Here is a 14,811-nt window from a genome sequence, read left to right as displayed (position 1 = left end):
TTCAATTATCTAGGTGGACGACCAATTTTTCCAACACTGATCCTGACAAGGGCGTCCCCGTATACTGCACCAACAGGGTAACTGAGACACATCTAAATCCCGCCTGAATCGAAGCGGCAACGACGACATATCGTACCAGGGATCCTTGCTGCCTTCCTTTGGAGGCCAGAGAATCCGAAAGATGTACATCAAGCCCCATATTTTCTCTGGTGGATCTTGTGGTATTGATCGTCGATGATCCACATCAATGACCTCGGGCATCCTGTTGGCGTCGCCGGGGTTGCTGCGTGCGAGCCACTCGGGACAGACCAATCGATGAGGATGATCCCGACCGGTACGGCCATGATCGTAGTCGTGCAAGACCCGGACTGTCAGCGGCGACTCGCTCATCGTTCGATGGCCCATGATCTCTAGCCAGATTTGTCGCACGAGATCAGCATCGACAGCCATGTTGCACAAGTCTCGCGCCCCCTGAATGCCCCGTGAGGTGAGCCTTTGATCCAGGCCCCGGGCGCGGTCCCACAATTCCATAGGCGGAATATAAGGTTCCCGATGAGGCTTCCGACGATAAGTCATGATTAGAGCGACGGACCGGAGGGCCGGGAAATCCTTGAGAGCGGTGTAGACGTCTGTTTCGGGTGGCAGGGATAATGCGCGTTCCATATTGAAACGAATGGACTGTAAAGAAGGAATAAAGCTGGCCAACCGTTGGACGCTGGTCGCATCGAGGCAATTTTCGCTCAGGTCCAGATCGCACAATATCGCGCAAGATGCTTTAAAGACTGGTGGAATTCGTTCTAATGACTGGACATGAGACGATATATGCAGATGTTGAAGATTGACCAACCCGCTGATGAATTGTTCCATACTCCCTTGGTGTAAAACCCCGTCCCATGAGAGACGTTCCAGGAAAGGAAACTGGAAATCGGTGCTCAATTGGAGCAATTCACGCGCGCTATCAGGGGCCCTCGACCAGATTTCTAAAGCTTGAAGACGTTCTGGATTCAGATCGGTCAAGAATATTGGAAGGAGATGAGTTGGCGGACCGTCGTAACCAAAGGACAAAATGTTGGCGGGCTTCTCTTGGTTATTGGAAGTAGGACAGAAGATTTTTCGTTGCGACGGCAGTTTTGGCATCCAAGGCGAAAACCAATATTCGCCAGTTTCATCCCAAAGATGATCCCGATACTCGTGGTCTATTATGCGAACGTGCCGTAAGTTGGGCGCCGCCCCATTGATCATGTTGAAAACAGCGTCCCAGTTAAAATCGTAACGCTCTGGAACTCCAGCTCTGAGTCGGAGTATTATGCTATAAACGCAAGGCGAGCTTATGAGGGCCAGCTCACGTGGATTCGGCGCAGATTGCTCGAGACTGCGAAGTCTAAACTGCGGCATGTGCAGGCGGCATCTGGGATTAGTTCGATGCAGCACCTCCAGCGCGTCCGTGGGAAACTGGGTATGAACGTCGAAAATGAGATCCTGAAGTTTTGGTATTCGCTCCAGAAACTCCGGCAGAGATCTCCAGTGGCACTTCTCGGCAAGAGGTGGTAATAAGGGAGCCGCCAGATCACAACGTCGTGGCCGTTTATAGTTGTATTCTCCGCGCGCCATAGATCCACAGTATGGGTCAGACCCGCGCCAATGGTATAAAGATGGCTTCGTGAACTGCCGATCAAAGTCTACCATGATGAGAGCCTTGACGCTGAGCGCACAGTCATATTTGATGAGTATATCGCACAACTCGGCGATATCAGATACAAGATCATTGGAATTCGTGCATCTGATGCTGACTTCTCGGAACAGAATTGATGTGATCGGCTGACGAATCGTGGAATTAACCGAACTGAAATTGCGAAGACTTGGCAAATGAGAGTCGACGAGGAACTGGGCAATTTTCAGAATCAACTCCGCTGGCAATCGGTCCATGGTGATCCTAGTGATATGTGTGAAGTGGGTCTGATGTGATTATGTCCACTGCTGCCTGCGGGCCAAGTTTTCGTCGAAGTGCAAAACAGCGCAAATCGACATTTCAGAAGTTTAAACCGCATTTGTTTTTACAGAAAGCCATCGTTGGTCGTCCAGGAATCTGGTGCTGTAGGCGAAGCTAGACTACATCACGGCCCCGGGGGCGGAGGATGAGTCGGCGTGCGCCTCATGTACTCAAGTTTAGGCCGTGGCTCCGCCGTAGGGCTGTGTAAAGCAGCCCTTGACCGAATTCGTCCAAGTGCGCAGTTTCTACACATGCGAGAGTCGCCTGCTTTATATCCTCACTCGCTGTCATCGTCAGCGAACATGTCGATGTCTTTCTTTTCTTTCGGTGCTGGCGATGAGACCGCCTCCGTGACCTTTTTTGCCTCCGCGACCTTGGGCTGCGGAGGCACTACTGCTGCTGTGTCATCGGTAGCCGGAGCATCCACGAGTACCTCATCTGCTTCGTGCACTGCCGTACGTTGCTCTTCGAAGATAGGTCGATAGATCGCCTCGAGTTTTTCGTCGCTTGAATCGAACAACTGCCACGTTAGAGCTCCGTCTACGGCCTTCGCAATTCTAAGTCTTGTGAGATCGATCGGCACACCGTCGATCTCGCGATCATGATCGTCATCCTCGGAATCCTCGGAATTCAGGTCATCTACTTCACCAGTCGCGCCAAGTTCTGCGGCTTCCCGCTCCGCCATAACATCCTCGACGCTTTTGAAGATCGGCTTTGCCAGGGCGGCTTGATCGCCACTTTCATTCTTCTCCTCTGCCGCCTTCTTATGTCTTCCCGCGATCACCCCATCGAAAATCCTCCTGAAAGACTGAATCTCATCCATTGTGAAGCAGTTACACTCCTCCCAGACCTTGAATACTGCGCGTATCCTACGCTCCCAACGATCCGTTTTGATCATGCCCCAGCCGTATTCCGTCGGAGTCTCGGCGAGGCCCACTATTACTCCTGCTTCGAGGAAGGCTTCTGGGAAAAGCTTCCGGTAACGGTGGGAGCCAGGTGTCGCGGACTGGTAGGAGGCGACGCAGACGGCAGTGACAATGTCGAGACTAACTAATTTGGCGTCCGTGAGAATATCGGGTGGAGCTGGCGTGCGGGTGGCGGGGTTGTATGTCTGAGCAGTTATGGTCGTGGAAGAGTCTTGGTGAGAGCTCTCATCACCATTGGTTGGCAAGTCTTGGTGCATGAATTCGTCATCGTCTTCGTCGGAGTCCCCAGGTGGTGGAACAGCGATAGTAAAGCCAGACGCGTTGAACGGCCGGTTGATGTTCATCTGGATAATATCGACGATTTCCAGGGCACCACGTCCGGCGTGCTTCATGACAAAATTTTGAATCGGTGCCACATGACGCCGCTCGAGAAAGGCCCGGGAGGGTGGCAAACATGCCAGCATTCGTGAAAGTCGCGCACGCCGCAGAGGACCAAGCATATCTTCGTCTCCAGGGATAGGATCCTCTTCGCGATAGCCAGGCATGTCATCGTCGCATTCGTCATCAGAATCGAAATCGAGATGCTCCAAAATCTCGGAAATCTCGGTCACGTCAGAAAAGGGCATGTGAAGTGTGGGAGGAATCCAGTCAATGGGGACATCGTCGTGAATCCGGACTGGTGTGGAGTTGACGCGTTTGTGACCGCTAAGAGCGCCGAGACCTTGCGGATTCCACAAGAGCCAACGAAAGTAAACACCAGCGTCGCCGGTACAGTCGTATAGAAATGAGAAAAGAGGGTTGTTCTGGACTTGCGGGGCAGCCATCAGCTGGCTTTCCTTTTCCAGTGCGAGGTTCATGTCTTCTTGAGAATGATACCAACTTGCCATCAGATGTATGAGCTGTGTCACTTGCAGGTCCTTGGGAACACGAACTTGCACGACCGCTTCAGCTGGTGCATGGAAGACGTTCCCCGGCGGAATTCCTGCCTCGTAAGAACCTGGAGGCGCGAAATCAGAGGGTGGCGGCGCACGGCTGAGATTACCCATTGTTGAATTTGAAAAGTTCTGCTTCATGGGCCGGGCTCCGAATGGCGTGTCTACGGGAACAAAACTGTCGTCAGGCATGCCCTGATGTAGCACGTCTGACGGAAGATAGCGAGAAATGATGAGCGAGTAGCCACAGCCGAGGTATTTATCTTTCAGAACACTAGTAGCTTTCTCGATTGCCGTGGTTGTAGTACCTGTCTCGAGAACGACTACAGCAGTCATGGATCTACGGCCGACACCATGCACATTGGGCTGCTCCGTGATATCGATTGAGAAAACTTGAAGGTGTCCTCGGAGCAAATTCTTGATTTGACGTTCTGTGATAGATGGAGGCAAATTGGACAAGCGAACACTGTTCTTGGGCGCCGTCACGGTATCCCTTTCTTTTCGCCGATTCGGCGTATCGTGCCCAGCTTTTGAACCTGTGGCATAACCATCGGATTCCCGGGCGCGTGCAGCTTCATCCTCCTCCATCGCTCGTCGCCGCTTGCGCTCTTGTATCGATATCGGAGGCGCGGCGAGCCCTTCGAGACTTCCTGGACCACTCCGGCGAGGGCCTGGTGGAGGTTCATCGTAAAAAGATGCGCCAGGCGGTCCTCGACGAAACCCTGAGCCACCATGTCCCGGGCCGGATGGTGGATATCGCGACTGGAATTCCGATTGCCGAGATGGAGGAGCAACGCCAAAAGCCTCTTCGAACTCTCGTAGGGTCTCAGCCTGTAAAGCCTCCTCTTTCTTCTGCTTCTCCTCGGCGGCGCGTTTGTTCCGCTCCATCTCCGACATCTTTTTCGGCGCGGCGAGCTTTTGGGCCATGTTCGGGAACAGGCTGGAATCCTCGTCGCCAGCCATATTGTCTGTTTGAGAAGCGGTATGTTGCAAAGTCCGTTGATCAAGCTTTCGATCATCCAAAGTGGAGTCACAAACCGTGTGGAAAGTGATGAATTTAGCAAGAGCCGGTGCGCTCTTGTTGCTGCTAGCACTCAGCCCATAATTCCGAGAGAGTCGCAGAGCCGATGATCTGAAGGTCGCTGTCCAATGGATATAGTCTTGAGGGACAATGACTAGAGCCACTGCGTATTGCACGTTACGTGTGCTTGAACATCAAGGATCATGGTTCTCAGGAATCATGTACAGCTACTTAGGTAGGCACTCCATGGCTGGCAATGATCTTAGGGTCAGATAGACACTGCTCCGACGGTTCGGAACGTTATCTGATCAGTATGGAGAGCCGCAATGCGCGAGCCCCTCGTGTTGGTCGGTCCGCCCGGCATACCGAGAGGGCGATCAATTCAAGTCCCGCGTCAATTGATCACCTGGACGTCCCCAAGCAATCAAGCTTCGGCGGCCCTGCATCATCAATATACTACTACGACTTACCGCACACGACACTGTGGCGTTTTGCTTGCCCACGAACGACACAGTATCCACCTCGGCTCGACATACCAAGGTTTATCATATTCAATCGAGTTCCTGCGACCAATCGCGATTCACCCGCGGCGCGCGAACTGTCGCGACGGAGCAAGATTATGGGCAATCTCACTTGAAGGTCCGAAGCAAACTTCTGTGTACTCAGGAGATAGCTGGTCAACATGGCGTCCGCATTCCAGGAAGTGATGGAGGCTATCTTCACCGACCTCAAATCCAACAATGATTCCTTCCGACGCAATGCCGCAGGTCGCCTGCTCAGCCAGGTTCAAGCCGCCTTCCGCGAGCTTCACCCTGCTGAGTTCAACACGTTTTATGCAGATGTCAATAACAGCATGGTGAAGTTGATTCTCAACGGTGTCGACACTCACCAAAGGACGGGAGGATTCTACGCGATGAGCGCATTGATCGATTTCAAAGGAGACGAAGCAGGTCAGAAGGTCACCCGATTTTGTGGTTATATCCGGCGGACGTTGGAGGGCAATGATACGAGCACAATGGTCGTTGCTGCCAAATGTCTAGGCAAAATGGCTGTCCCGGGAGGTGCATGGACAGCCGAGCTTGTAGATGCCGAACTCAAGCGCGCTCTGGAGTGGTTGACATCGGAGCGAAACGAGAATCGGAGATTTGCGGCAGTTCTCGTATTGAAAGAGTTGGCACGAAACAGTCCGACGTTACTTTACACATACATCGCCAGCGTTCTCGCAAGCATATGGGAGGGACTGAGGGACCAGAAGGTCGTTATTCGTGAGACTGCTGCAGAGGTGGTCTTCCATTCCTTTCAAATACTTTCCGCACGTGATCCTCAGCATCGTTCCACATGCTTATCCCGAATGCTCGAAGGCGCCCAGGATGGTTTCAAGCGCAATACAGTGGAATGCATTCATGGATCATTCCTTGCCTACAAAGAGCTTCTTGTGCAGGGTGGCATCTTCATGCATGGTTCCAAGTACAAGGAAGTCTGCGAACGAGTGCTTGTTCAACAATACCGAGAGCATAGAGATCCTACAATAAGGAGGACTGTTGTCGATATTATACCGCTACTGGCAGCATATGCGCCACGCGAGTTCTGTCACCATTACCTTGCCCGATCCATGCAGCACCTCCAAACACTTCTCAAGGATCCGAAGCAAAGAAACATGGCTTTTGTTGCCATCGGAAAGATCGCGCATGCGGTGGGTTCCCAAGTTGCACCTTACCTGGACACTATCCTGTTACATATTCGGGATGCTCTTTCCGTAAAGAACCGATCGAAACAGTCTGACGAGGCGCCTATCTTCGAATGTATCAGCATGATTACCATCGCAGTTGGCCAAACACTCAGCAAATACATGGGAGCCCTGCTGGATCCTATCTTCGCTTGTGGGCTTTCTGATGCCCTGACACAAGCTTTGGTCGACATGGCATACTATATTCCACCCGTCAAAGCGACCATTCAAGATAAGCTTCTCGATTTGCTGAGCAAGACCTTGTGCGGCCAACCCTTTCAAACACTAGGACATCCATCTTCAGGAAAGGGGCTTCCGCCAATATACAACAAAGAATGGAGAGATCGACGCGATCCACAAAATCTTGAGCACAAAGATACGGAGATTGCGTTAGCGCTTCACACGCTGGGCTCTTTTGATTTCCGCGGTCATTTACTTAATGATTTCCTTCGCGATGTAGCAATCCGATATATCGAAGATGACGACGCGGAGATCCGTAGGGCAGCAGCACTGACTTGCTGTCAACTGTTCGTCAAAGACACGATTGTCCACCAATCAGATCACCACGCCATTCAGGTCGTGTCGGATGTGATTGAAAAGTTGCTTACAGTGGGTGTGGCTGACCCTCAAAAGGACATCAGACTGACCGTCCTGGTTTCCTTGGATGCTCGTTTTGACCGATACCTGGCAAAAGCCGAGCACGTTCGGACGCTGTTTTTGGCACTGAACGACGAGAACTTCCCCATCCGGGAGGCTGCTATCACCATCATTGGCAGGTTGACCGCAGTGAACCCAGCTTACGTCTTTCCCTCATTACGAAAAGTACTCATCCAGTTGCTGACCGAAATCGAGTACTCCAACAGTGCACAAAACAAGCGCGAATCAGCACAATTGATCAGCCATCTCGTCAAGGCCAGCAGCAAACTTATTACGCCATATGTGGACCCTATGGTCAAGGTCCTCCTACCCAAAGCTGCGGACGCTAATGCAGATGTTGCTGCAACCACGCTTCGAGCTCTTGGAGATCTTGCTGTTGTTGGCGGCGAAGGCATGAAAGAGTACATCCCAGATCTGATGAGCATCATCATCCGAAGCTTGCAAGATCTGGCATCGCCCAAGAAACGTGAAGCTGCGCTCTGCACTCTTGGACAGCTCGCTACTAACAGCGGCTATGTCATCGAGCCTTACAACGATCACCCAGAACTACTCACGATCTTAATCAATATCGTCAAGAATGAAGCTCCGGGTGATCTACGAAGGGAGACTATACGTCTCATGGGTATCCTCGGCGCTCTCGACCCGTACAAACATCAACAGGTCATCGAAGAATCCTCCGAGACAAATCTTCGAGCTGAAGCTGAAGCCGAATCTGATGTCACACTCATCATGAGAGGCATTACGCCTAGCAACGAAGAGTACTATCCCACGGTAGTCATCAACACATTAGTGGCTATGCTCAAGGAAGATACCCTCAAGCAATTTCACTCGAATGTCGTCGAGGCCATCATGAACATTTACACCACAATGGGAATCAAATGCGTACCGTTCCTTGGCACTGTCGTGCCCGGGATCGTGGGTGTGCTGAAAGATGCCACTTCTGACAACAGGCTGGAGAGCTATTTCAACCAACTCGGTTTGCTAGTCAAGATTGTGCGGCAGCATATCCGTCCCCACCTTCATATCATCCTTGAAGCCGTGTCAGATCATTGGCATCTGGGGAATCAGATCCAAATTACCATCCTGACCCTGATCGAAAGCATTGCCAAAAGTCTCGAAGGAGAGTTCAAAATCTACCTCGCGAACGTCCTGCCACTCCTGCTTGGTGTCCTTGATGCGGACACTCGATCTCCTGAGGGCAAGGCTGTCTCGCTACGTGTTCTTCATGCATTCCTCGTGTTCGGCTCAAGTGCTGAAGAATACATGCACCTCATCATCCCGGTGATAGTTCGAATGTTCGACTCCAGTGAAAGATATCGCGACAAGGAGGTAAGAAAAGCTGCCATCGGGACTATCGGTCGGATGAGCAAACAGGTAAACATTTCAGAGTTTGCTGCAAAGATTATTCATCCGCTCGCTCGCATCTTACAAGGCACCGATCCGTTCTTGAAGGCGACAGCGCTCGAGACGCTTTGTGCTCTTATTTTCCAGTTGGGACAGGACTACCTCCACTTTGTGCCCATGATCGACAAGATTCTTGTCCACCAACGTATCAACATGACAGCGTACAATCTCATCGTAAATAAGCTCAAGAAGCACGAGCCATTGCCTCAGGATCTCAGCCCTGACGAGCGTTACGGAGACGAGGACGATGATCAGTATCCTACCGAGATCGCCACGAAGAAACTTGCCGTCAACCAGCAACATCTGAAGAATGCTTGGGAGGCGAGCTCAAAGCTGACGAAGGATGATTGGCAAGAATGGATGCGTCGCTTCTCAGTTGAGCTGCTCAAGGAAAGTCCACAGCAAGCACTCCGAGCTTGTGCCAATCTTGCGAGTATCCACGCGCCTCTTGCTCGCAGCCTGTTCAACAGCGCATTCGTCAGCTGCTGGACTGAGCTCTACGATCAATATCAAGAAGAGCTTGTGCGTGCCATTGAAGTGGCATTAACAAGTCCTAACATTCCCCCAGAGATTCTACAGGTACTTCTCAACCTTGCCGAGTTCATGGAACACGACGACAAGGCTCTTCCCATTGACGTTCGGACTCTTGGAATGTACGCGGCTAAATGCCATGCATTTGCCAAGGCTCTTCACTACAAGGAGTTGGAGTTTACCGCAGAACAAAATGCAAGCGCTGTCGAAGCGCTAATTTCCATCAACAATCAACTCCAGCAGACGGATGCTGCTTTTGGTATCTTGAGGAAAGCGCAGGGCTACAACGATGTCAATTTGAAAGAGACGTGGTTCGAAAAGCTGCAACGATGGGAAGAGGCTCTTGTCGCTTACCAAGCTCGCGAAGAAGCCGAAGGCGGTCCGCAAAATGCTTCTTTCGAAGTAGTGATGGGTAAGATGAGGTGTCTTCACGCCTTGGGAGAATGGGACACCCTGTCCATGATCGCTCAAGACCAGTGGAACCATGCCTCGAGCGAGCACAAGAGGAATATCGCGCCACTCGCAGCAGCTGCCGCATGGGGTATGGGTCAATGGGATACTATGGACGACTATCTCAGCGTCATGAAGCAGAACACACCTGATCGCAGCTTCTTTGGTGCTATCCTTGCGCTCCATCGCAACCAGTTCGAAGATGCACACGCACATATCACTAAAGCTCGCGATGGCCTGGACACCGAACTTAGTGCCTTACTTGGCGAGAGTTACGCTCGAGCTTATTCTGTCATCGTGCGAGTTCAGATGCTGGCTGAACTCGAGGAGATTATCGCATACAAACAATTCCACAATGATCCCGCCAAACAAGAGCGAATGCGAAAGACATGGACAGAACGCCTGAAGGGCTGCCAACGAAATGTCGACATTTGGCAGCGGATGCTCAAGGTTCGTGCCCTGGTCATCACACCACAGGAGAATGTGGATATGTACATCAAGTTCGCATCCATCTGTCGCAAAGCGCAACGTACCGGTCTAGCGGAGAAGAGCCTGAATAGCCTGCTCGGTGGTGGAAATGGAAGTGGTAGTTTGACGGACCCGCAAAATTGGTCTCTCGTCAAGACTGCACCCTACACGGTGCAATATGCTGTCTTCAAATTTTTGTGGGCTAACAACCAGCAGCACGCTGCACTGCACGCACTGTCAGAATTCACCGTGCGGCTCAAGGTCGCAGTAGACGAGAGATGGACTCTCCACGAGGCTATCAAAAACGGTATTCCAGATGCACATGCGCGACTCAGTGAGCTCACACACGGAAGCCAAATGAATGGAATACACAGTACAGGACCTTTTGGTCCCCAAGGGCTTCGTGAGGTTCCTAAAGAGGAGCGGAAGAAGACTGATGAATGGCAGATGCTGCTCGCTCGGTGCTACCTCAAGCAGGGTGATTGGCAGATCAAGCTCCACAAGGGCGACTGGCGCGCGGATCACGTACAAGATGTGCTTGTGTCATACTCGGCTGCAACGCGACATAATGATTCGTGGTACAAGGCATGGCACGCTTGGGCGCTCGCCAACTTCGAGGTCGTGACCGCCGCCAGTTCCGTCGATCCCGGAAACAACAGCCTGCCAGATTATATAATCACCGAGCACGTTATTCCCGCGATCAAGGGCTTCTTCCGCAGCATCGGTCTTTCAAAGACCAGCTCACTTCAGGATATTCTACGCCTACTGACTTTGTGGTTCTCCCACGGACATCAACCTGAAGTCGCACGGACGATCAATGAGAGCATCAAGTCATTGGCTACAGAGACATGGTTGGAGGTCATCCCACAGCTGATTGCTCGTATCAACCAGCCCAATCGCATCGTCCGGGAGGGTGTACACGCGCTTCTTATCGATGTGGGACGCACGCATCCTCAAGCTTTGGTGTACCCTCTCACTGTTAGCAAGAAGAGCGATACCGGTCCTCGCTCCAGAGCAGCAGCAGCAATCATGGAGAACTTGCGAAGCAATGGACCTATATTGATCGAGCAAGCAGACTTGGTCAGTCACGAGCTGATTAGAATCGCTGTCCTTTGGCACGAGCAATGGCATGAAGGACTCGAGGAAGCTTCGAGATTATACTTTGGCGATCAGAATATTGCGGGCATGATGGCCACCCTCGAGCCTCTCCATGCAATGTTGAGGAATGGTCCAGAAACACTGCGTGAAATCTCATTCATCCAATCTTTTGGCCGCGATCTGAACGAGGCACGCGACTGGTGTGAAGCATGGAAGACGACTGGCGAGATTGGAGACCTCAATCAAGCATGGGATTTGTACTACGGCGTGTTCAAACGAATCGCTCGCCAGCTGCCACAGCTTGTCAGCCTCGAGTTGCAATATGTCTCGCCGCGTCTCAAGGATGCCCGAGATCTTGAGCTTGCGGTCCCGGGAACATACCAGAGCCACAAACCTGTGGTCAAGATCCAGAGCTTCGAGCCAGTCTCTTCGGTCATCGCTTCGAAACAGAGGCCCAGAAAGCTTGGTCTTAAGGGTGACGATGGCAACCGCTACGATTACCTCCTCAAGGGACATGAGGACATCCGACAGGACGAGCGTGTCATGCAGCTGTTTGGCTTGGTCAACACTCTGCTTTCGACAGACCCGGAATGCTTCAAACGACATCTCAACATCCAGCGTTATGCAGCTATTCCACTGTCTACTCAATCCGGTCTTTTGAGCTGGGTGCCCAATTCTGATACGCTGCACGTCATCATCAGGGAATACCGCGAGAGCCGAAAGATTCTCCTGAACATCGAACACCGTATCATGCTGCAAATGGCGCCAGATTATGATAATTTGACTTTGATGCAGAAAGTGGAGGTATTCGGCTATGCGCTCGACAACACCACCGGTCAAGATCTGTATCGTGTCCTGTGGCTGAAGAGTAAATCCTCCGAGGCTTGGTTGGATCGCCGAACCAACTACACTCGCAGTCTCGGTGTCATGTCAATGGTTGGATACATCCTCGGTCTCGGCGATCGTCACCCGAGCAATTTAATGCTTGACCGAATCACCGGCAAGATCATCCACATCGATTTCGGCGATTGCTTCGAGGTCGCCATGCACCGCGAGAAATACCCCGAACGCGTCCCCTTCCGCCTCACCCGGATGTTGACCTTTGCAATGGAAGTCAGCAACATCGAAGGCTCCTTCCGCACCACCTGCGAGCACGTCATGCGCCTGCTCCGCGCGAACAAAGAATCCCTCATGGCCGTCCTCGAAGCCTTCATCCACGACCCGCTCCTCACCTGGCGTCTCAACAACCGCGAATCCCCCGCCGAGACCTCCTTCCCCTCCGAACGCCGCACCAGCATCATGGGGCCCGCCGCCGCCGACGCCGAGGCCGCCACCGGCACCGTCGCCCGCCGCATGTCCGTCATGGGCGCCGACTCCAACGCCCACCCGGGCACCGGCTCCTACCGGCCCTCCGCCCAACAACAACGTCCCGGCGCCTACCACCGCTCCAGCGCCAACGGCAGCAGCATCGGCACCGTGGGCGTCGGCCACCTCATCGCGCCGGGCGACCCGCAACAGACGCAGCTTCAGCAGCAGGCGCAGATGCAGCAACACGAAGTTGAGCAGAAGGAGGTGCAGAACGCACGGGCGCTGCAAGTGCTCGATCGCGTCAAGGAGAAGCTGACGGGTTGCGATTTCAAGAGGGACAAGGAGCTCGATGTGCAGAGCCAGGTGGAGAAATTGTTGAGCGAGGCGACGAACCTGGAGAATCTCTGTCAGCATTACATCGGCTGGTGCAGTTTCTGGTAGGACGCTATCCTTTTTCGCTGGGTTTTGCCGGCTCTTTACCTTTTCTCTATTGAGTTCAAACGGATGGTTTTCGCAAAGGGAGATGGACCGGGAGGGCCGAGCGGGAATTTCCCCATCCTTGTGTACTGATTTGAACGGACTCTCACACAAGGTAGTGATCATGCATAGGGGAAGATTGGGCAGTGGAGCTCAATTTCGGCGTTTGTCGGCGTTCTACCCCCTTTTTCTTTCAAGCAAGAGAGAGGGGGGGTTGGTGTTGCGTATCTTCGAGCGGGAGAGGACGATAAATTACTGTATTACCATCATTCAACAAATCCATGATCTTCGAAGCATACCCCGTTTGTTTATTTCTTGAACTCTTCCCACTTTCGAATATAACACTCGATGAACTTGCTTTCGAAATTCCTGAATTTGGCCGAAAAGAATTTCTCCTCGATGGTCCGGGCCTCGGGATATCTTTCCCGAATGGAAATAGAATGATAATGTACAATCCTGATCTGGGGGAGAAACGTCGCAACATTGATCATCTCGTTATGACTGTAACTCCCGCCATCAGAGTTTCAGGACGGAATTTCTTCGCTCTCGAAAAGAAAGAAAGACGAAGAAGAAGAACACGATTCCATTTCGAGTGCCCCCTTCATTCCTCTCCATCCCCCACTAACTAAAAAGAAATCAAAGGGGCAGACGAACCCGCTCCTCTCATCTCCTCCAGGAATGATTCCACGGCTCATGCCCGGGCGTCTCGGTCTGGATGCGGGCGTATTCGATCGGCACGCCCTTCCAGATCTCATGCTTCAGCATAGCGATGCGATAGAGCCGGCCGATCTCCTTGCTGCCGTTGGGATGCGGGGCGAGGCCGGCCAGGGATTCGCGGTCGGACTCGGTGAAGCCGTCGTTGTCCATCAGCCGCAGGGCCTCGCACGCCGAATACATGCTGTTGTACTGCCGCTCGAGCGAGCGTTCCTGCGCTTCGAAACGGTTCCGCTGCGCGAGTTTCCAGGCGCGGTGGATGGTCCAGTGGCGGAGGGCGCGGTTTCTGTTGTTTTGCGAGATTGGGCGGTTAGAGCCTTGTTCGGGGGAGAAGAAGTGAAAAGTGGAGGGGGCTGGGCGAAACTTACCGGGAGAAGCGCAGCGCTCGGGGTGTGAGGGGGTGGTAGAGGTAGTATCGGATGTGTGCTACAATTTGTCAAATTCCTGTCAGCCCAAACGATATCCTCATCACTCGTCATTTCTCGTTTGTTCAATCCCTATTGATTCCTTGAATCCTCGGACGAAGTCCTATCGCCTAGATCTCTCTTTCCCTCTTCCTTCCTGCGTTAATCTCTCCTTCACTCCCCATCACACATTCTCTCTCCGTCTCTTTCGAATCCCGAATCTCAAAAAAGGCAAAAGGAGGATGCAACGTACTGATACGGGGTTCCTTCCTAGCCTTCTGCTTCCTCTTCATCCTCTGAGGCGTGGCGGAGAACGCGCGTAGGGATTGCAGGTTTTGTAGTGACGACGGTCGTTGTAGTGCTTGCTGCTGTGAAGGGAAAACCACATTCCGACATGTTGCCGTTATCGCTCGGTGTGTGAGGATCGTACTGCGGCTGCTGCTGCCGATGTTGCTGATGCCGCGCGGCGATAACATGCGGAGGAGATGCGCCATTGAGGGCGGCGTTGGTGTCGTCGCCGTCGGGGCTGTGGTACACGGATTTGCTCTTTTCTTTCTTTCCGACGAGATTTCGGTGACGTTTTGAGAAAGTGAGTCGTGGTAGGTGAGATGGAGACTGATGCGGTGAGGGAACGAATGTGTGGTCCCCGGTTTGCGATGGAGTTGGAGTTGAGGTCGCGCGATCAAATCTCAATCCCGAAAGTTG

General features: G+C 52.6%; 4 protein-coding genes across 4 annotated transcripts; 1 reads left to right on the top strand and 3 right to left on the bottom strand.

The window, feature by feature from the left end:
• Positions 1 to 5: 5 nt before the first annotated feature.
• On the bottom strand, positions 6 to 1,926 carry K489DRAFT_411654 (uncharacterized protein; the record flags this gene model as incomplete). Its single annotated transcript, XM_033607827.1, has 2 exons — positions 6 to 81; positions 137 to 1,926. The coding sequence occupies 2 exons, from the start codon at positions 1,924 to 1,926 to the stop codon at positions 6 to 8; spliced, it is 1,866 nt and encodes a 621-aa protein (XP_033458316.1).
• Positions 1,927 to 2,267: 341 nt separating this feature from the next.
• Positions 2,268 to 4,811, bottom strand: K489DRAFT_411653 (uncharacterized protein; the record flags this gene model as incomplete). The annotated part of the gene is made up of 1 exon (XM_033607826.1): positions 2,268 to 4,811. One exon carries the CDS (start codon positions 4,809 to 4,811, stop codon positions 2,268 to 2,270), a length of 2,544 nt encoding a protein of 847 aa, XP_033458315.1.
• A 764-nt stretch (positions 4,812 to 5,575) lies between these two features.
• Positions 5,576 to 12,952, top strand: K489DRAFT_323022 (TOR1 phosphatidylinositol 3-kinase; the record flags this gene model as incomplete). The annotated part of the gene is made up of 2 exons (XM_033601668.1): positions 5,576 to 12,562; positions 12,737 to 12,952. 2 exons carry the CDS (start codon positions 5,576 to 5,578, stop codon positions 12,950 to 12,952), a joined length of 7,203 nt encoding a protein of 2,400 aa, XP_033458314.1.
• Positions 12,953 to 13,286: 334 nt separating this feature from the next.
• K489DRAFT_382322 (uncharacterized protein) lies at positions 13,287 to 14,718 on the bottom strand. Its single transcript, XM_033605345.1, has 3 exons — positions 14,360 to 14,718; positions 14,071 to 14,128; positions 13,287 to 13,988 (listed from the first exon to the last, which is right to left on the bottom strand). The coding sequence occupies exons 1-3, from the start codon at positions 14,598 to 14,600 to the stop codon at positions 13,652 to 13,654; spliced, it is 636 nt and encodes a 211-aa protein (XP_033458313.1). The 5' UTR covers positions 14,601 to 14,718; the 3' UTR covers positions 13,287 to 13,651.
• Positions 14,719 to 14,811: the final 93 nt, after the last annotated feature.

This window comes from Dissoconium aciculare (genome assembly GCF_010015565.1).
Source record: "Dissoconium aciculare CBS 342.82 unplaced genomic scaffold K489scaffold_9, whole genome shotgun sequence".
NCBI lineage: Eukaryota > Fungi > Ascomycota > Dothideomycetes > Mycosphaerellales > Dissoconiaceae > Dissoconium > Dissoconium aciculare.
The sequence above is the reverse complement of the archived record's forward strand: the minus strand, read 5'-3'. Positions and strand labels throughout refer to the sequence as shown.

Coding starts and splice junctions, on each gene's coding strand:
- K489DRAFT_382322 (XM_033605345.1), bottom strand. CDS start 14,600: ATGGCGCATCTCCTCCGCATGTTATCGCCGCGCGGCATCAGCAACATC. Junction 14,129..14,359: donor TAGGAAGGAACCCCGTATCA/GTACGTTGCATC, acceptor GACAAATTGTAG/CACACATCCGATACTACCTC. Junction 13,989..14,070: donor CGAGCGCTGCGCTTCTCCCG/GTAAGTTTCGCC, acceptor GCAAAACAACAG/AAACCGCGCCCTCCGCCACT.